Here is a 19,656-nt window from a genome sequence, read left to right on the forward strand (position 1 = left end):
GGGTTTAGAAGGAGGGAGAAGAGAAGTTGCAGATTTTATTTAATTTTTTTTTATCTTTCATTTTGTTCATTTTTTAGAAGGGCAAAGTTGGATTTAAAAACTTTCAAAAATTGTTGGAGATTCAAATACCACTTTAGGAGGTATGAATAGAACTTTCCATTCGCTAAATATGATTTGCAAGATGATAAATTTTTTTTTTTTGAGGGGAACGGAAGACTGATCTATTGATATAAAATCATACGACCTCACTCGGTCAAGCATGAAGGGTACAAACACTCCTCATATTACAATCAGTGCTCAAGTAGTGCACTTAATGCAAATAAAAAATGACTACTAGCCTAGACTACTGCGCCTTGAACCCTAAGAAGCTACAACACCAAAAAAATCAGTACATCCGCCTAAGACCCTAATGGTGTACATCAGTACTAATCTTTGGGCACATTGTAACGTCTTAGAGAAACAAGGTATACAAGGCCAAGGCCTATAGCACCCAATAAGAGAATTATTGAAACAAAAAACAAGAAAAAACTCATGCAACAGTCCAACTGGCCCAAAAGAAAGCAATATCCAAGGCCCAAACCAGCCTGGCCAAGCCCAACCCAGCCTCCACTTCCCTATGCACCTGCCACACGCACACAACGATGATCCCACCACCACAACTCACCGTGATCGAGGAACTGCCGCCCGCATCAAGGAAGATCACCACCACCGCGATGCCACCACCGAGAGAAGACACCAAAACAGCCAGACTTGGGTCCAAACGATAGATCCCAACCTTCAAGCCGCCACCGGAAACCCCCTGAAGACGCCATCACCGCTGCCTGGATCACCAGCCCGCGTCGTCCTTGATTCGGTACCCACGGTCGCTCAGCGCAGAGAACGACGACCAGACCTCACCGACCGGCACTGGCAACCCGAATATAGCTAGCCTCAAAGCCAAAAGGACCATAACCATCAATACCCGTCCGGCAGCGTCACAACGTCGGCGAGGCAGAGCCAGCGCTGACGCTGGAGCGCCACCGGACGAGAAAAAAACTCGCAAAAGCCTAGGCAGAAGTCGTGCTCTTCTCTCACCCCAGCAGGCGGCTAGGGTTTTAGGATTATTTCCATTCCATCGTGCAAGATGATAAATTGATAACTACTTATTCAAAAAAATTGATATAATAAAAAGCTAAAGGTTGTTGTCCAAAAAAAATCTAAATATTAAACAAATACAATAACCGAATAAATATTAGTTGAACAGTTAAACAAATACATAAATAAATCCATGTCAATAGTCAAATTCCAAGTAATGAAGTGTGGGGAAGAATGATGTATTGCAACATCTAGGGTTTAGAAAAAGTGATGTAGAAAAGAAAACAGGCACAATTCAAATTTTTTTTCTTCTAATACGTAGATGTGTGTTTTGGTTATTTAATTTACCTATATAATCTTATTTGAAATATAAAATAATAGGTATGTATATTAAGTAGTTAAGGGTGTGTATTAAAAATTTATCTTCGAAAATTCATGAACCAAACAAAGGGTATGAGGACAAGAATTTAAGCATTTGATATGTCAATTTGTTTAGAATTTGACAAGCGATTCGGTGATTAGGTAAGATTCTAAGTTTAATTTAAAAACACTTGGGAGACATTTGTACGCACTTTTACAAATTGGGTTTAATGACATAATATTATCTAGACAAACTTTCGGCCAAATTCATTCATTTAATTTTGTCTTATCATAATTTTTCTTTTGGACAGGACTTGTCATTTCATTTGCCCCAGACTTTGTTTAAGTATACTTACTCATGTGGTTTTTTCTTCTATGGTCACAAATCACAATGTCTCTTCACATGGCTTAAATAGAAAGGAATATACAAAATTACACCGGATTCTATTACCAATAAAGTAATAATACACCCAAATACGCAACACAAAAGCGATATATGGATCACCTTTTCTTTTCGTTTGGTAAACTACAACTCTCCCTCTAATCTACCAACCTCTTTTAGCCTTCAAAACTCAAAGGGGGAATCCAAATGTCTCAATTGAAAGACCACCAAACTCTATTAGTACATAATGGAAAAGTTATGAGCCATATAGAACACCTAAATAGGTGACAAACCGAAGTTAAAGGGGTAAATTGGTCCAAGAAAAGGTGCTAAGTATATAATAACAGAACCAATAATGGAAAGAATAAATGACCTTGGGGAATAACGAAAAGAGGGTTTGGACTGGAGTAATAATTTTAGTGGGGTGAGGTATACTCTTTTGGCTATCCTCCACTTGCTTTAATCGAAGGAATTGAAGCCCTTTATTTACTTGCTTTTGCTTTGCCGACCCAGGAATGCCTATCAGACATTTTCAATACTAAAACTCTAAAAGGGGTACCAATACTCTCAGTATTCAAATAACCCACTTATGCCAAAATATGGGAAAGCCCTTTAGGAAATGAATTGATGCTTGCTTGGACAAACGACGCGTCGGCGTCGCTCTCTACATTTTTGGAGCACAAACAGACCAGCTTTCTAGCTCCAGTGCTGTACCGGATCAACCAAAGAGGAAAGCCCCCACCATGCATGCTATTATTGGGTTCATAACTAGTTCTCCAGGCTTTTTCCCTTTCTGGATTCCATTGCTTTGGCATATATTATCAAAACATTTCAAGCAGAAGCTAATTTTGACACTGAAAACATTACCTAAAATAAGAAGAAATTAAACCCAGAAATACAATCCAAAATTGCATATACACAGATTTGAACATGCATATCTATAGTTCTATACCCATGGTGATTAATTTTGCAGTAATCAAACTACACATCTAATTTGTGATGACCCAAGAGTCAAAATTGAACTACCCATTTCCTTTTTTACATATACTTGAAAGGGTAATTTACTAAAGAAAAAAAAGAAAGGAAATTTAGAGTTTTTTTCTTCTTCTTTGAACATGAAGAAGATAATGATGAGGCTTTTTTACTAAACAAAACCCACCTGATCATAGCTTACTGGCTCCAGACACCACCCCATATCCTCTCTCCAAGAAAGCTCACAAATCTTCTCACCGATCCCTTGCTTTCCTCATCACCATCAAGATCACCAGAGTCAGTACTGTTACTACTACTATTAGTCTCCTCCACCATGTTAGGCTTCACCATCTGATCCTTCTTCTTCAGACTCAACTCCGATCCTTGACCCGGCCCGTTACCACTGTTTCCTCTCTTGTTATGGTGCCTCTTGTCCTTCTTACCATACTTCGACCCAGCCGCTTTGCTACTACTACTACTGCCACTCTGAGATGAAAGTAGCTCATCTTCAAAAGCATCGATGATATCATGGATCAGTTCTCGATTCGGCGATTCGTCCCATCTGACCCAGTAACTCGTGTAGCACCTGAAGCAGCTGCAGTTGAACCGCGCCGGGTGGTCCCTGCCGCCGCTTCCGCCGCCTCCTTTGGCGGCGGAACTCTTTTTGTTGCTGCTGTTGGTGGCGGTTGTGGTAGTAGTCTTACGTGAGGAGGGTGAGGATGTTAAGTTGACGTTGTTAGTGTTGGAGCAGGAGATGAGGTAAGCCAGGACCTCCCTGTCCCTCGGGGACAGGGCGGCCGCGAGGGCGAGGATGGTGGCGGGAAGGAAGGACAGGTGGTCGGACACGGTTGGCGGTGACGGATGAACCGTGCCTCTGCGGTACAGCTTCTTCATTATTGGTACAAGAAGAAAAAAATGAAGAGAGAGAGAGAGATTTTCAGACGAAGGAGAAGACAGAAGAGATCCAGGTTTTTGGCCTTTGAAGGGAAAAAGCTGAGGTTTTTATTCAGGGCATTGGAGTTGGTGTTGCTGATGTATGAGTTTGGCTTGTGATTGTCTACGATGCAGGTGTAATGAGTGTGATTCTTTGTAGGGCTGTGATTGGTAGGGATGGGATACCAGGATCCGTCTCTGTCCTACTGTGGGTGAACTTAGCAGGGGTTGGTAAACTGGTGGGGGATTAAAACAGACTGCTGAGCTTGGGCTTATCTTAGTTTTCAACCTTTTATTACTACTATGTGAGTACTGAGATTAACCTAATCCCTGAACAAAAAAGGTGTTGGATGAGCTCAAAGTTTCTTGTTATATGTCTTTTGTTATGTAAGTAAAGGACGTTTTGATATTTGATGTGGCCGTTTTTTGACGGTGTCAAAGCGAGTTTAAAAGATGCTTTCAAATAATGACATTGCAAATTGCAAGTAAAATTGTCACTATTTCGGATTTATGGAATCTAATGACGTGCATTTTGGGGCTTGATTTTGTTGACTTTGAAGCTGAATACACCCTGTGAAAAGATTAGGGGTCTTAAATTGCACAATGCATTGGATAGAGCGTTGTATGTATTAAGCCACATAACACCACAGAAACTACCACCCAAGTTTGAATCTATGCTCTTTACACGTCAATAAGGAAAATGCAGGAACTTTTGAAATATTATGTTAACTTCAAATAGTGAACAATTTGCACAAGAAAGTTCACACCGCACAACAATGATAAACAGAGCAAGGCAAGGTAACCATGAAGAGCTACTTGTAGCTTTCCTCCGATAATCAGATTCAAAACAGTGCTAATTTGACATAAACAAAGGTTAAACATCAATATGACATTACCCAAATAAGACAATATAACTGGAATTCTGCGTTCTTTCAGTTGTAATTAACAGCATGCATTCCCTACGGATCTTCAAGAAGAACTCTGTAGACGAGGTTTTATCCATGACTCCAGGTGCTTGAGCTCATCGTTGCTTATGGAATGGCCAAGACCAGGATAAGCCTGCAAATTTAGAAGTAGCAATGCAATCAAATGTTTAGGAGTTGCATACAAAACCAAGTGGATTTTTGAGAAGTGGTCCGTTAGTTTTAGATAATACCTTAAACTCACAGCTTACACCGGCTTGTTCAAGGAACGGAGGACCTGCTTGTCCAGCTTCCAACAAGACAGTTTTGTCAGCAATCCCATGAGACCACAAGATAGGTGTCTGCACATGTATAGGTATCAGATAGTTGGGTTCATGAAAATTTCACAACAAAGCACCAGTACCTTTCTAACTCTAATCAAACGTGACATTTGGAAACACAAAGGAAACTTTTAGTATCTAAGAAAATAATCTTTGATACGACACATGACATACAAAAGAATATAACAGACTTTGAGAATTCATGTGTATCAATCTCATATGAATGGCACAAAGTCAATGATGATGGCGTAATTTCCTCTTCAAATCAAGGTCTCACTGCCCAGTTGATCGGGGTATGTGACTGATGCATTAAGTCAATCACCAGATATGATGTAACACTCTAATAAACAATATGTGCTCCTTGAGATTCAATACTCAGATTACAATGACAATAAGTCAATAACAAATAGACAAGTTAGACAACCAAAATGAGATTTACTGTATAGCACAGCATTGGTAGAAAATAATAGTTTAGAATTGAAAAGTACCCTCTTTGCCTCTGGGGTAATTTGTTGTATTATAGATGAATTAAAAGGAAGCCATCCACTAAAGACTGCAGCACCTCCTAGTGTTTGAGGGTATAGCAGAACACTTGCCAATGTCAAGGCACCTGGAAAAAAAGAATTGTATTTGCAAGTTACCACAAGTAAACAAAACTAATGATGCAAGTGCTTCTATTTCTGTGAGTGCGTGTGCGAGTGCGACTGCAGAGAGAAAGAGAGAGACCTCCTTGACTGAATCCACACACAAACACATTTTTAGGATTAGTGCCAGCAGCTATCTCCTTGTCTATCATCTTATGCACGTTCCTAACTGCTTTGAGAAGACCACTTTCATCTTTTGGAGAATTCTGAAACATGTAATAACATAGTAAACATAGAGATGCATATCGCCTTTTCGCCTAATGACTCATCCTCTGACTATAAGAATAAGCTCAAAGCATGGGGGTGACTTCAGGGTCTCAATACCATTCGGAAATATGAACATATAAGCGACAGACTTATATAAGCGAAAAGACTTACAGCTGTTATAGGAATCTCGTGGATGTCAAACCATGAAGGCATCACAGAACCGTCTGCAATAGCAATCAAATTACACTACTGAATCACTTTAAAGAGTTAATCTTTCTGCTTCACTAATCAATGTAAGCTCTTCTCGTTAAGAAATCCCACCCCAATCTAAAAGCATGAGAATTTGGGATCAAAACTTTCACGCATCATAGTATTAAAAGGCTTTCGAAACAAAATGACTGCCTCAAGTAATATTTCTTGTATTCATTTATCTTCATTAACATCACTCTAGCACTAATTTTCACACTTCAAGCTTTAACACAACAAAATTGTAACTATTTCAATCAAACCCTTCAGTTTGGTGACTCTGGTCCCCAATAAAGACATAAACCTTAACACCAGTTATGCATTTATATTACAAAACGAAGTAATTGAAACCGAAAATGTAAACTTACAGTTACATGTTACTGGGTTTGAGGGAGCAGATGGGAAGGACCAGATGGTGTTCCTAAACTCCGGGGAGGTGAAGAGGGTCTTGATGGGCTCGTTGGCTGGGCCGGAATCGCCCAACCCATGAAGCCACAGAACGAAGCTCCGAGCCATGGACTCTGGTGTTGGAGAATGGTTTGGCCGGGAGAAGAGTATGAACAAAACAGTGCTGCTTACGGTGGCGATTAGAAGAGCAATTGGCTTTGCTATTAGCATGATGCCGGATCATCGAATTTACCCAAGGTGAAAGGACTATAGTATCCTTGTATTTGTAGGATGGATTTTTCTTTTTTTCTTTTTACATATGTAATTATGTGTGTCATTTTCATATGTTTTGTTTTGTTTTGTTTTTTTTTTAATCAGAATATTTTCATATGGTATATGGTTTGATGGTTACTATTTTCTTTTTGGGGAAGAAGACTTAATAGGGGAATGAATTTTGATCTGAATTCCTGATTGTTTCTCTAATTGTGGCATGGTTTTGTTTTGTTTGTTTGTTATGATGTGGTATACTAGGATTTACCTGCCGAATTTCTCTAATTTTATAAGATTTTTTGCAAATCTGACTGATTCCAAGAAATGCATTTAAATTATGGGTGCTGCTATTGCCACCCTACTAATTACTTTCTTCACCCTAGAAGTTTCTCATTTATTGAAAGACTAAAATACTTACTTGGTTAAATTCAGAGCTTGAAACCTTGTAAACTTGGAAGCTTGAACTTTGGAGATGATGTAGGTCGATGAGGTGCCTCGATAGGCTTGGTGACGCACGGTATGAAGGTGAGGAGGTGCAGCGGTGGTGAACTTCGGCGGTGGTGGAACCTTGGTGGTGGTGCGGCTAGCGTGGGCTAGGTGCAAGGGATTTTTTCTTGTGGTTTTTGGTTTTTGATCTCAGCTGGTTAGAGCTCGTGCTGATAATATGTTTTAGAATGAGAGAATTGAGAGAGATTGATGAGAGAATTGTGTGTTCCACTATTGATAATAGGAGTCCTATATATAGGGATTACAAAGTACATATTCTAATGATACAAGTAAAACTATTCCGATTAGGACTACGAATTCTATAACCTTCTCTCCTATTACAATCATAGAATTAATCATACTTTGATAAGGCACACAAATGTCAACATTCTTCAACTCAAACAATGTTTACTACTATGAAAGTGCAGCAGGACAGTAAGTGAATTTTAAAAAGTCAACAATCGCATTTGGACCAGGAATAGTGGAAGAACAAGGGTTGGAGGTGACGCAGATTATGGGAATGCCTATTGTTCCTTTTCATAAGCGTTATATGGGGTTACCGACTATCGCAGGCATAAATAAAAAGGAAATGTTTAAGAAAATTAATGAAAGACTAGATCATCATCTAAAAGGTTGGCAAACCAAACTCCTCTCTAAGGCAGGGAAATCAATTCTCATCAAAGCAGTTGCGCAAGCTATCTCGACGTACACCATGCTGGTTTTTCAGCTTTCAGTGGGAATTTGTCGCACATATCAGTCCAAGGTTACTAAATTTTGGTGGGGGAACGGTGATAAGAAGAGGGGAATTCATTGGTGCAAATGGGAAGTGTTATATAAAAATAAGAAAGCTGGAGGTTTGGGATTCAGAGACATTGGCTGCTTTAATCAAGCTTTATTGGCTAAAACTCTATGGCGTATAGTATTGCATCCTGTCTCCCTGGTTAATAAAGTGCTTCAAGCTAAATATGTGTAACAGGGTAACTGGGCAGCAGCTATTGGAGGAGCGAAGACTTCTCTAGTATGGCAGGAGCTAGTATGGGGGAAAGAGTTGCTGTGTGCTGGGGTTCGGTGGAGAATTGGGATTGGCAATATGGTAAAAATTTGGGAAGATAAGTGGCTGCCATCGCCGTGGACGTTCAAGGTTGTTATCCCAAGATTTCTGGATGAAAATGCAACGGTTAACCAGCTTATGTCCGGTCCAGTTATGTGGAATTGTAATTTCATTAGACAACATTTCCTAATTGGGTTGGATGTAGAAAAAATTCTATCGATTCCTTTGTGTGAAAGTAGTGAAGGAGATGTGGTAATATGGCATTATAATGATGATGGGCATTATTCGGTGAAGTCGGGTTACTGGTTGGGGATGGAGTTGAAACAGGTCGGTGTAGGAGCGGGTAGTAGCGGGAGTAATGGTGATTCTAACTCCGCTAACATCTGGAGTACAATCTGGAGTCTTAGGATTCCTAACAAAGCCAAGCTTTTCTTATGGAGAGCTTACCATGCATTTCTCCCCTATGCTGAGCATTTGGCAAAACGTTGGATTAGCTCTGATCCCGTCTGTGTAAGCTGTGGGTTTATGGAAGAATCGGTCTTGCATTGTCTCTGGCAGTGTAGCTGTGCCCACAAAGTTTGGAAGTGTTCTTGGTTGGCTAGGGTTGTTAAAAGTTGGGTTGTGCTTAATTTCATTGATCTTTTGGATCTAGTTTTAGCTACGGGAAGCCAGAGAGAGATTGAACTTTTAAGTTTGATGAGCTGGTGGATATAGAAAAATTGAAATGAAAGAAGGCATGGAAAGAATGCGGTACCACCTCAAATAGTTGCAGTGCGGTGTAGTGAGTGGCTGGATGAGTTTATTAAAGGCGCAGGAGAGCAAGAATAAGAGGACTAGGGATCAGGGAGAGGTTGGAACACATCATAATGTAAGTGGGGCTACTATTCAGAGTAGAGAGCAGAATATGGGCAATTTGAATGATTATTTGTTTGCAGAACAGAGTGGGCCGCAAGAAGTGGGTAGGAGGTGTGATCAAATGTTCTTTGATGGAGCTTGTGATGTAGCCAAAGGTAAGGTAGGACCGTAGGACTAGGTGCTGTAATATTTGATGGTGGTCGGAGTTTGAAAGGTGCTTCGGTAGACCAATTGATAGTACAATCAAACCGACTGCAACTGAGGCACTTGCGCTGTGGAAAGGGCTACGGTACTGCAGGCAGTTGGGTATTAGTAGAGTGAAGATTGCAGGGGATTCTCTTAATATAATCAAAGCGTTAGATTGGAGTGGGTTGGATCTCAGTGACATTGGAGGAGTACTTGATGCATTTCGTTCTTTGACAAGGGAGTTTGAAATGTTTCATGGAAGCATGTCCAAAAGAGACAAAACGGAATTGCCCATAAGCTACAGTTGTATTAGTAGAGTGAAGATTGCAGGGGATTCTCTTAATATAATCAAAGCGTTGGATTGGAGTGGGTTGGATCTCAGTGAAATTGGAGGAGTACTTGATGCATTTCGTTCTTTGACAAGGGAGTTAGAAATGTTTCATGGAAGCATGTCCAAAAGAGATAAAACGGAATTGCCCATAAGCTAACTAGGGAAGCTCTTTGTATGAGTCAGGCTATGTATTGCCAAGAAATAAGACCTCCATGGGTCCACGAGACTATAGGGGCTGGAGAGTGTCCTAGTTAAAGGGATTTTCTCAATGGATGTAATGCTTTTGAGTTAATAAAGTTCCATATTCAATAAAAAAAAAAAAGTATGTGGAGGTAGAATTATACATAGAGAAGAGGATTCTAGGTAGTTTAAAAATATAACTATTTTTTTTTTTTTAAATGGAAAATATAACTATTCTTAATTATATAAGATTTTGAAATAACAAAAATTATGTGACAATTACGTGGCATATGCCCCCATTGGTATAAGTTTATGGGATCCTATTGCTATTTCAGAACAGGACCAAAAGACCCAAAAATTAATCGGGCTGGGCCCTTGATGGGTCATAAAATGCCCGAATCCAAACCACGAGAAGCACGCGTGCTAACGAACACATACATAAACCGAAACCCAGTTCTCTCATCAAGTATCAATCTCTCTTTCACCAGACAAAGTCATGAAGCCAACACAAGTCGCGGAGAAACCCCTTTCGGGATCGAGATCGAGATCGAGATCGAGATCCGGATCCTGGCTGGGCCAGAATCCGATCCGCTCGTTCGTGAGTGACCCTAAACGAGGTATGCTCTTGATCTTTTGCTGCTAGGGTTTGTGACCTGGATATTTTTTTGTGTATGAACATTTTCTTTAGAATAAGTTTTCTTTTGTTATTGTTTTTACTCTTCAGTAACAGAATGTTGATATATTTGTTTACAGCTCGTTTGGATGATGGCTTCTTTATTAAAATCCCGCCTCACCTGCTAGCAGGTAGATGTCTTGGGGTTTTCAGGTTTTTTAACGAATATTATCTCAAAATTTTCATGAGGTCCATGGTGTGTGTGTGTTTTTTTTTTCTTCTCTTGTGTTGAAAGTCATGGTCTGTAGTTGATTTTTGATTATTTTCTTTTGGTCAAAGTAGATGAGTTTTATCGGTGACTGTAGTATGAAATCCTAAATAATAGAACCCTAAAGCTCTGCCTATTACATGGTATGAGCTGGTCTTTTTTTTCCCTTCCTGTTCTCATTTTATTTCGTACTTAACAATGCCAGTGCAAACAAACAGATTTAGGTGATGTTGACTCGACTGACAGTGAAGCAGAGGAAGAAGAAAAAGAAGGTCACGGTCGTCTTGACAGCTGTCTGATTTGTGGTCGGATTGTTAGACATCACACTGCTTACTGCCCGTACTTGAGATTAGTCCCACACAATGCAACTCTTCCTCCTGGCGTTCAAAGACTTTGCAAGTGTTGCGGTTTGAGGGATGGCCACCCTGGTAGAACAGACTGGAAAGGATTTGTTGTTATGAAGCAGTGTGACAATTGTGGTTCCTATTTAGAGCACTGGACTGATGAATGCCCAAACAAGGATCGTAATGACCAGTAAGCACCAGCGCCACAACAAGCCCAACTAGCTCTTTAGTATTTACAGACTGATTTGGTTTTGTTCTGAGTATCGTAATTCTGGGCTGTGAGAATGTGATGGCGTGTTACTACTAATTTCTGGTATACTGTATTGCTGGAAACCATTGAATGAACTTGTTTCGGTTTTATTTCAAACTATATATCTCCGGTGATTTGTTAGGCACGGCACTTCATTCGGAAGTGCAAATAAACAGATCTAGTTGATTACCACATTGCTGTCGTAAATCATTGAATCATTCTTCTTTCATTGTGTTGAAAGTTTGATTGCTCTGCAATTACTGGATCCTGTCTATTACAGAAGTATAATTGACAGTAGCGTAATTCCCTGACCCATTGATCCGGCAAAGAAGAGAAAAGATAAAGGGCAGTAGTTACTGGTTTTTGTTGCAAAGGAAGCATTTTCCGTTACTTACCTAGTTCTTTTTGTTTCATTTCAATATTTTAACTTTCCACATTTTCATCATGAACTGCATTTGGATCTAATCGACCTTTTAAAGACTGTTGTAATCAATAAAGACTTCCAGTTTAATATTTTTTCTTTTTCTTTTGGCAATATCAAATTTAATGTTAAATACTGGGCTGTTCCTGTTACTAATTAATTGGATTTCGTCTTTTATGAAGAAATTCAAGCCTCCCTCTATAATAATCCTCCATGTAATGGAACAAAAAGATCCAGCTTCTTCTTGTTGCTACGATGATCCATGGAGCAATTTTGGTGCTTCTCAACGGAAGAGAGATTGGTTAATTATAGAATAGGCTGGTGCAGATTCCAATAGTATGACTGGTGTTAGTCAATGGGGTTTGAATTACTTCTATTAGCAGCAGTAATATTGAATTACATTTCTATTTTCATTTGCGGGACAATAGTGAGATGGTACCTGAATGAAAAGTAATTTGGATTTAACTTTGGGCTTGAATGGCATGACAGTGATAATGTTTCTGCTATAGAAATGGGCTTGTTCCGGTCCGATGCACCAGTCCTTCCGGCAACAGTTGCATTCTTTCAACCGTATAATGAAGCGACTGTACATACATGAGAAAGGGTACATACATAATCAGTTTGCATGCATCCCTAACTAGCCAAACGTTGTAACTCTAAACCAAAAGATACCATGAAAACATTATATATACACCAACGTCCATTGGGGTTCCTCATTCATTCCTTCGAAACTTTGATTCAACATACGTTGTTTCAAGTTTGAATTTTGAAGTTCGAAGTTTAAGGGATGGATAACCAGAGTGACTGCAAGATGATCACGATACTGCTCGCCTTAGTGGTGGCTGTTACAGTCTTTTTTCTGCCACTGCTGATGGGTCCTGTGCACCCACCATCTTTCGCTATTCTGATCATAATTCCAGTGGTTCTGGTAGCCGCTATCATCTTCCTCCACCAGGCGTCCAAGTGACACTGTGATCTTCCTTAAGATTTATGTATCTATCTACTGATGCTGTACGTCAATGGATGTTTCTATTGATGTAAATTGTCAGCATGTGTAACCAAAAAAAAAAATTGTCGGCAAGTATTTAATAAAGTTTGGCACTTCGGCTACATATATTAGTACATTTATCTACTTTCGTTTACTTGATCATAGTTACAAAGTGATGTGTTTTCTATACTCATATTGTGGCGGTGGCCATCTATGAATGTTCATGGTTGAGATTGAGTTGCATCTTATTTTAGTCTGCATTTAGTATTTTAGGTAGTGATTGTTCACTTCTATCAACTTAAATTTCCAAAGAAGTTTGAATGAAGGTATCCTAGGTAGGTAGTGATTGTTCACGCACTCTATAAAATTAAATTTCATTTCCAAATAAGTTTGAATGAAGGCATCCTAGGTATCACTATACTTTTCTTGTATAGTTTTGCAATGTCCTTCTCTGTTCAAAAAGTAAATCGAAAATTATTCACATCTAAAATTCATACGAGACTAAAATTTATACCAGAATTGATGCTTAACCGATGAGCCCTGCTTAACTCATACCTTGGCGATTCTCTCCCTCTGATAAGCATGTTGGAACTACTTTTGTTCAGTGTTTCAAGAACAAAGTTAAATTCATTGCAATTTACTTATTTTTTTGGTCAATTCCACATAGCCTACATTCTCTTCCTTCATAGTTCATAAATCTGAAAACATGCGGCATAGTTCATAAATCTGAAAACATGCGGACTCAGTTCAACTCGTTCCATCTAACTCTAACAGCTTAATTTTAGTACTGTATGTGTTATAAACAATAAACATTATCATAAATCTTGTTTCAAAATTAAAAAGTCAAATCCCATTACAAAAAGTTCTATCATTTTAATGCTGAAAAAAATGGGTATTGCAACTTATACCAAATGGGTGCAATCTGCAATCAATCCACTCAACAATGAAACATTCAAATGAAGAATTCTAATAGTACATTTCACTTTCTCTATATGCCAAAGAATTGCAATCGATTTCGGCACCAAGAAATTAGCTGCTGGTAACATTCTCAGTGTCAAAAAACCAATGACCTCTGCTGCTGGCAACTACCCCTTTCTGGTTTGATCAGTTTTCATAGCAGAACCATCATCACTGTCATGTCCATTCAAGCCCAAACTTAAATCTAAAGTGCTTTCATTCAGATCTTGACATACTACCTGATTATTGTCCTGAAAATAAAACCAGGAATGGAAGTGAATATTACTTTGTCCAGATGGACTGATAAAGGTTCACTTTCGTTTACCCCACCAAATTGTAACTACATGCAAAAACAACTGTCCGTATTCATCACTCAATACCATATTCCACCCACCCAATAAATAAAAAACTCAAATTTCTACACATCTCGAAGTCCTACCTACAAGAACTCGAAAGGCAAACATATAAAAGGGCAAACAATTCACCTGATTTTCTTCCATAGGGACATCATTAATGTCAGGTTTTTCAACTAAACCCTCGTCCTTGGCGGTTGCCTCTGTTTCAGCTGTCTCAGTATCTATCAAGTTAGCTTCTTCTTCAACCTGTTCTGCAGCCTCATTTTGCTGTTCCTCTAATAAAGCAATCTGTTTTATTAAACATGAAACAGCTAAAGTCAACAAAACATACAGAATAATGAACTAACAATTGAATAGTTATCTGGGGCACAGTTACTGCACAATAAACTCAAAATAGCAATCATTACTATTGTTTGATTTAGCCTTTGTAAAGCACATATTCCACACCCACAATCTATTAGAACACATGAACAACCATTGAGACCCCAAATGCAAGGTGCGGATTTCAAATAATGAGACAATTGTACTCTTTCCAAGCACTATCATAAACTCAAATTTGAGTACTAAGTACTAAAGGGCAGTTCCCTGTGTATTTTCCTAAAATCTCCAGGGTAAACAGATGGTTTATTCCCTCAAGAAGCTATAGTTCAAATAACCTTAATATGTCAGAATCCATTTGATCTTCCCAACACTCACAAATCAATTTTTTAACCGAGTCTTAGTTATGTGCATTCACAAACAAGCAGGCTATATATCTCAAAGGTCTTTCCAAATTTCTAATAAAGTTCAAAGAACTACCAAAAGGAACCAAAAGCAATATAGAATTAGTAACTACTAACTAATTAGTAGATCACTCTTGACTCCCATATATTCTAATTGCGTATTATCATAGCTGCAACACTTGAACATGTTATCTTACTCAAACTAGACAACCTCATTCAGCTTCAGTTATCACATTCTTACAACCTCAATCATCTCGATGCACCTCAAGTAAATCACAACACGAAAAACACAAAAACTCTTCAATCTTACTACAATGTCCCCTTGGTCCAACATTAACTGTCGATTTCAAACCATGAATGTGAACATTACATAACAAAAACTGCACTATCAACACCACCAAACCCCAAACAATTCAGATCACCTTAACAACTCAAAATTCACCTCCCTAGTAAAACCCAAACACCAACAACACTAAAGAACAAAAATTTACTTTCTAAAACAAAACAAAACAAAAAAAACTAAAATCATTAACCCGACCAAATCCAACCCAATCATAAACAAGCCCAATACTTTCCGACAAAACCAAACACCCACAAGAACACTAATCAAAACCAAACTCGAATTACCGGAATGTATTTGAATCTGCGGCGAGGCGGCTCCTCCACCTCATCCACCTTGTCATGGTTAGTGGCGGCGCTGCCATTGGCGGCGGCAGCGTTTTGGCTTTGGGTGATAGGGGCCCACTTGAAAAGAAGGAGGTGGGAACCGTTATTACCGTTAGGGGTGGTGCCATTGCTGTGGTTGTGGGCGTTAATCTGATGGGAGTGAGAGGTGTGATGAGGAGGAGGAGCTACGTGGACCCACTTCTTCTTCCACTTCCTGACCGGGCCATTGAACACCGTGGCTGGTCCGTAGCGGGTCGAGGTTCGACCCGTTCGGGCCCCAACTCCCTCCATCGATCTACGATTCGCTGGGCGTCAGATCCCGCGGCAAAATTAAACAAAAACCAAAAAAAGGAGCGTTTTTGGGGGCTTTGATCTTTTGGTTTCTTTCTTCTCTAGGGTGGGTGTTTTTATGCCTTTATGGTTGCGTGTTTGGGAAGGATTGGACGGCGCCAGTGCCCTTTTTTACTCAATCGGGACCGTCCACGTGTATTCTTCTTATATGGTTATTGGAATTTTATCAAACATTTTACAATCTCACATTCTTCACCTTTCCTAATCCTTGCAGGTGAAATAAATATTCCTCGTTGAGATAGAATTTATCTTAGACAAGTGTAAAGGCCTAGATAGTGAAGGAAAAGATGGAGCTTTCTTCAGAGATTAGAAGTATGCCTATCGAGATACGTGATTTTGACCCCTGTGCCTTGTAAAGAAGAGAAAGCACACTGGACAACCCACCCCTAAAGCCAAGGATAATGAACTTCTTTTGAGATTTAGAGTGGGGTCGAGATCCAAACGATGACAAAAATAGCTGAAATGGATATATCTATATCTTCTTATCACGATAACATCTAACGGTCGACTTTGATAAATTATATTTCCTCCTCCATGTTGTTCATGGAAGGTATAATTGCTTCTAATGTATTTGTTTTACTTAGAAACATTGTATGATGTGTACATGTCATCTCCAATGCACCATTCTACGTTTAAACACACTAGTGTTACGTGCTTTTGATATTCTGCGCATACAACAGTTGAAGAAGTTTTCAACAAAACAAATATGGTTTCATCAAAGGAACAATCAGTCAGAGTCTTGTCATTCATGTAGAATAAAGATTTTCTGCTTGGTGATTGGGGTAAAGTTAGTCTCCCTTTCTTATTCTCTATGATCAAGATTGCATTGTGATTAGAATACTAGGTAAAAATGCATCTGACCTCTAATTAAGTTGTATATGTTTTCTTGGTATCTAGCTTAATTGATTTATCAATTTCCATATGGATTCTTGTTTCACGTCATTCTATTTTTGCTTATGATCAGGCTACAAATGGAGAGTGTTGATCTAGCTCAATATGATAACAGACTTTTGATCGACATGAGCAAATGGATAATATTTTTATAGACATGTCATATTGCTTTTATTTTAGAGGAGTAAACTCATTTTGTTAGTGACAAAATTGAAAGATGTAATGAGGTCTTATGGAATCTTTTACACTTCCAATTGCAATTTCATAATTGGAGTTGAATGAGATGATGATGATTTAATGAACTGTTTCTTATCCATTTAGTTTGTTGTACTTTAATTTCTTTGACTCAGATGGTGCATGATTTTCTAATTATCAAACAAGATGGAATACAGCCATCAAAACAAGCTGAAAGGTTGTCGTCTGCATCCGCTGTTCGATTACTCTGTTGTGAAAGTATTGAAGAGTGAAACCTTCACTTATTTCCAAACTTGTGCATGCTTTAGTCCACCTCTTTCGTGATCCATTTTACTGACTTTCTGGTCAAAGCCAAACTTGTTCTTCAGCAAATCAACCTTAACACGCAAAATGACATATTATATTAAAAAGGCAACAGGAAACAAAACAAGTCAATTCAAATAGTACGTACAATCCCCATAATGACTTGATCAGAGTCACTGGATGCAGTTTTCTGTGAATTAAACAGTGAGCGTGCATGCTACAATTCCAGAGGGCATGCGAATTCTGCAGCATAACCGCAGGAACTACTTCAGTCAGTGCAGCATGTTAATAAAACAAAACAGACCTAAAAAAAACAAGCCAATGTACTTTATATCATGAGGATAATGTATATTGGTGATGACTAATATTTGTACTTGAGCACAAATAATTCAGAACTTGGCAAATAGTACTAAACACATATTTTCTAATAATCATACAACTGAGTAGCATCCCCAGAATTCTAACTAGGACAATATTGATATTGATCACTAAGTAGTAATTGCTACCTTGTCTTTGCTTCCAGCACTCCCAACAACATAGCACCTGGCCAAACTTGGTAAATTGGCCAACAAGCTGACCTACCGCTCCTGATACCGCTGAAACGAACACCGTCTCTCCTTTCTTAGGAGAGAAGATCTCATAAAAACCAGCATACTGTCATACCAAGGATATTTGCAAAGATATTTGTGAAGATACTAATTATGACATCTAATTACCAACACATTTGCAAAAATATTAATTATAATATCTAAAGTTGTTTGGACCCAAAATGAGCATTTTGGTTTGACAAAGCGTGTCTTGGAGAAATTGAGCCAATATCAGTGGCTCACATATATATTTTCGATAAGTTCAAAAATATATTATTAAGAGGCTAAATAAGGCCTACCAAACATGGAAATGAAAAATCAACTTTAGCACATTTTCCTACTTCGGCTAGGAGAAAGCAAGTTAGACAAGAAATGAGGGATGGCGGACTAACCATCCGAACTCCTAATGAGTTGAAACTTTCCAGATTAATTCTAGACATCCCATTGATCATTTCTTATGAAGAGTGCCAAAGCTCGTTCGGAGTGGAAAACCTTCAAACAAACAGTCCAATTTTCTGCAGAAGCAAAACTTGGAAACTGGACCTGTAAGAGGTCCAGCAGCATTGCCGGCCCAACCACATGGAAATAAATTCTGAAATTTTACCACAATAATCTACATTCATGGTGGATTATTTCATATGAAGAAATCGAAGGTTGAATCTGAGTTCTTAGTGGAGATAAAAATTGAGGGATAAGGGAGCAGAAAATGACTTAAACCTAACAAATTCCATTAAGTGTTTAAGTATTCAAACCTAACATTCCATTAATGTTTAACTGCTAAAACCTAACCCATTATGAGTTGTTTAAGGCCAAACCTCTAAGAGGTCCAGCAGTGGGGGCCTTCAGTGCAAACCTCTCTAAGAGCAACTCCTTTCCTTCTCTTTCTCTTATCGGTGATCACACTCCTAGTCCTAGTCTTCTCAGGAGCCGACTTTCAGTGCCACCAAACCCTCTGTCAACGTGCTTCGGTCCTAGTCTCCTCGGGAGCCGACGGTAGTGCCGTGACCACAACGGTTACAGAACCAGCCAAGCAAGGGTAACGCCCTAGCAACCCAGCCAAGCTAAAGTCACGCTTTAGCAAGTACCAAACCCTCTGTCAACGTGCTTCGGTCCTAGTCTCCTCGGGAGCCGACGGTAGTGCCGCGACCACAACGGTTACAGAACCAGCCAAGCAAGGGTAACGCCCTCGCAAACCAGCTAAGCTAAAGTCACGCTTTAGCAAGTTCTCCCCACTTCCTGGTGATTTTCGCTCTGCTCGATCTACGACGTCGAGTATCGATTGTGTGAATAAGAAGAAACTCAACAAAAGTCCTCACCACGAGGCATAAAGAATCCCGCGACGAGGTTTGTGCTCTCCTCGTCTACAGTCGCTCAAAAGAAGTCAGGTCAAGGGACACCCCCGACGACCGCACCCGACGGTGCTGGCACGCCCGCGCAAGAAAAGAGACTGTTGACCAGCTGCAGCAAAACTGGAGCCAAACAAAAGTAACTTCTATATGTGGATGACTTGTGAAACTCTTGTTAAAACATAATTTACTAGATACAGCAAATCCACATATCTGCCATCTTTAAGGCAAATAATAATGTTCAATGTTTACTACAATAGTGTAAAGAGAAGAAAACAATATTCATCACACGAAATTTCAGATCATATAGCATTGAAAACTACAGTACAAATGAACTAATTTATGGAAAGTTAAATGTAAAAAGGAAAATAGTAGAACATAAGCTGATCATACAAACAGAAGTTACTATTAACCGTAAGTGAAACAAGCAAAACAGAATGCATTCAAATGCCAATCTTTTGACTTTCCAAGAAGACCTACTTGATGCATTAGATAATTACTAATGATGTCAAAGGACAGTACCACATGGATGATCACATGTTTATTAGTTTTGGACTCTCAGGATGTACTTGTACAAAATATAGGCCAGAG

The 19,656-nt window shown here is 39.1% G+C and overlaps 4 protein-coding genes across 5 annotated transcripts; 1 reads left to right on the forward strand and 3 right to left on the reverse strand.

Annotated features, from left to right (window-relative positions):
• Nucleotides 1-1,859: 1,859 nt before the first annotated feature.
• LOC133729971 (uncharacterized) lies at nt 1,860-4,023 on the reverse strand. 2 transcript variants are annotated; one of them, XM_062157594.1, is made up of 2 exons: nt 2,976-4,023; nt 1,860-2,670 (listed from the first exon to the last, which is right to left on the reverse strand). In XM_062157594.1, exon 1 carries the CDS (start codon nt 3,680-3,682, stop codon nt 2,987-2,989), a length of 696 nt encoding a protein of 231 aa, XP_062013578.1. In that variant the 5' UTR covers nt 3,683-4,023; the 3' UTR covers nt 1,860-2,670; nt 2,976-2,986. The 2 variants fall into 2 exon arrangements, with proteins under 2 accessions (XP_062013578.1, XP_062013576.1); XM_062157592.1 differs by having other exon boundaries at nt 1,860-2,683.
• A 408-nt stretch (nt 4,024-4,431) lies between these two features.
• LOC133733628 (probable carboxylesterase SOBER1-like) lies at nt 4,432-6,699 on the reverse strand. Its single transcript, XM_062161274.1, has 6 exons — nt 6,430-6,699; nt 5,987-6,039; nt 5,691-5,814; nt 5,453-5,574; nt 4,878-4,985; nt 4,432-4,780 (listed from the first exon to the last, which is right to left on the reverse strand). Exons 1-6 carry the CDS (start codon nt 6,677-6,679, stop codon nt 4,691-4,693), a joined length of 747 nt encoding a protein of 248 aa, XP_062017258.1. The 5' UTR covers nt 6,680-6,699; the 3' UTR covers nt 4,432-4,690.
• A 3,569-nt stretch (nt 6,700-10,268) lies between these two features.
• LOC133733630 (uncharacterized) lies at nt 10,269-11,522 on the forward strand. Its single transcript, XM_062161276.1, has 3 exons — nt 10,269-10,424; nt 10,561-10,611; nt 10,907-11,522. Exons 1-3 carry the CDS (start codon nt 10,304-10,306, stop codon nt 11,224-11,226), a joined length of 492 nt encoding a protein of 163 aa, XP_062017260.1. The 5' UTR covers nt 10,269-10,303; the 3' UTR covers nt 11,227-11,522.
• A 1,981-nt stretch (nt 11,523-13,503) lies between these two features.
• LOC133733631 (uncharacterized) lies at nt 13,504-15,788 on the reverse strand. Its single transcript, XM_062161277.1, has 3 exons — nt 15,354-15,788; nt 14,134-14,292; nt 13,504-13,899 (listed from the first exon to the last, which is right to left on the reverse strand). Exons 1-3 carry the CDS (start codon nt 15,681-15,683, stop codon nt 13,777-13,779), a joined length of 612 nt encoding a protein of 203 aa, XP_062017261.1. The 5' UTR covers nt 15,684-15,788; the 3' UTR covers nt 13,504-13,776.
• Between the last annotated feature and the right edge of the window lie 3,868 nt (nt 15,789-19,656).

Source organism: Rosa rugosa, chromosome 2, assembly GCF_958449725.1.
Source record: "Rosa rugosa chromosome 2, drRosRugo1.1, whole genome shotgun sequence".
Taxonomy (NCBI): Eukaryota; Viridiplantae; Streptophyta; class Magnoliopsida; order Rosales; family Rosaceae; genus Rosa; species Rosa rugosa.

Excerpts from the sequence above, each read along its gene's own strand:
- LOC133729971 (XM_062157594.1), bottom strand. The coding sequence starts at position 3,682 with ATGAAGAAGCTGTACCGCAGAGGCACGGTTCATCCGTCACCGCCAACC.
- LOC133733628 (XM_062161274.1), bottom strand. The coding sequence starts at position 6,679 with ATGCTAATAGCAAAGCCAATTGCTCTTCTAATCGCCACCGTAAGCAGC. Across the intron at positions 5,575-5,690 it reads GTGTGGATTCAGTCAAGGAG|GTGCCTTGACATTGGCAAGT; the intron begins GTCTCTCTCTTT and ends CTTTTTTTCCAG. Across the intron at positions 4,986-5,452 it reads TTACCCCAGAGGCAAAGAGG|ACACCTATCTTGTGGTCTCA; the intron begins GTACTTTTCAAT and ends ATACATGTGCAG.
- LOC133733630 (XM_062161276.1), top strand. The coding sequence starts at position 10,304 with ATGAAGCCAACACAAGTCGCGGAGAAACCCCTTTCGGGATCGAGATCG. Across the intron at positions 10,425-10,560 it reads CGTGAGTGACCCTAAACGAG|CTCGTTTGGATGATGGCTTC; the intron begins GTATGCTCTTGA and ends ATTTGTTTACAG. Across the intron at positions 10,612-10,906 it reads CCCGCCTCACCTGCTAGCAG|ATTTAGGTGATGTTGACTCG; the intron begins GTAGATGTCTTG and ends GCAAACAAACAG.
- LOC133733631 (XM_062161277.1), bottom strand. The coding sequence starts at position 15,683 with ATGGAGGGAGTTGGGGCCCGAACGGGTCGAACCTCGACCCGCTACGGA. Across the intron at positions 14,293-15,353 it reads GCAGATTCAAATACATTCCG|ATTGCTTTATTAGAGGAACA; the intron begins GTAATTCGAGTT and ends TTAATAAAACAG. Across the intron at positions 13,900-14,133 it reads TCCCTATGGAAGAAAATCAG|GACAATAATCAGGTAGTATG; the intron begins GTGAATTGTTTG and ends TTTTATTTTCAG.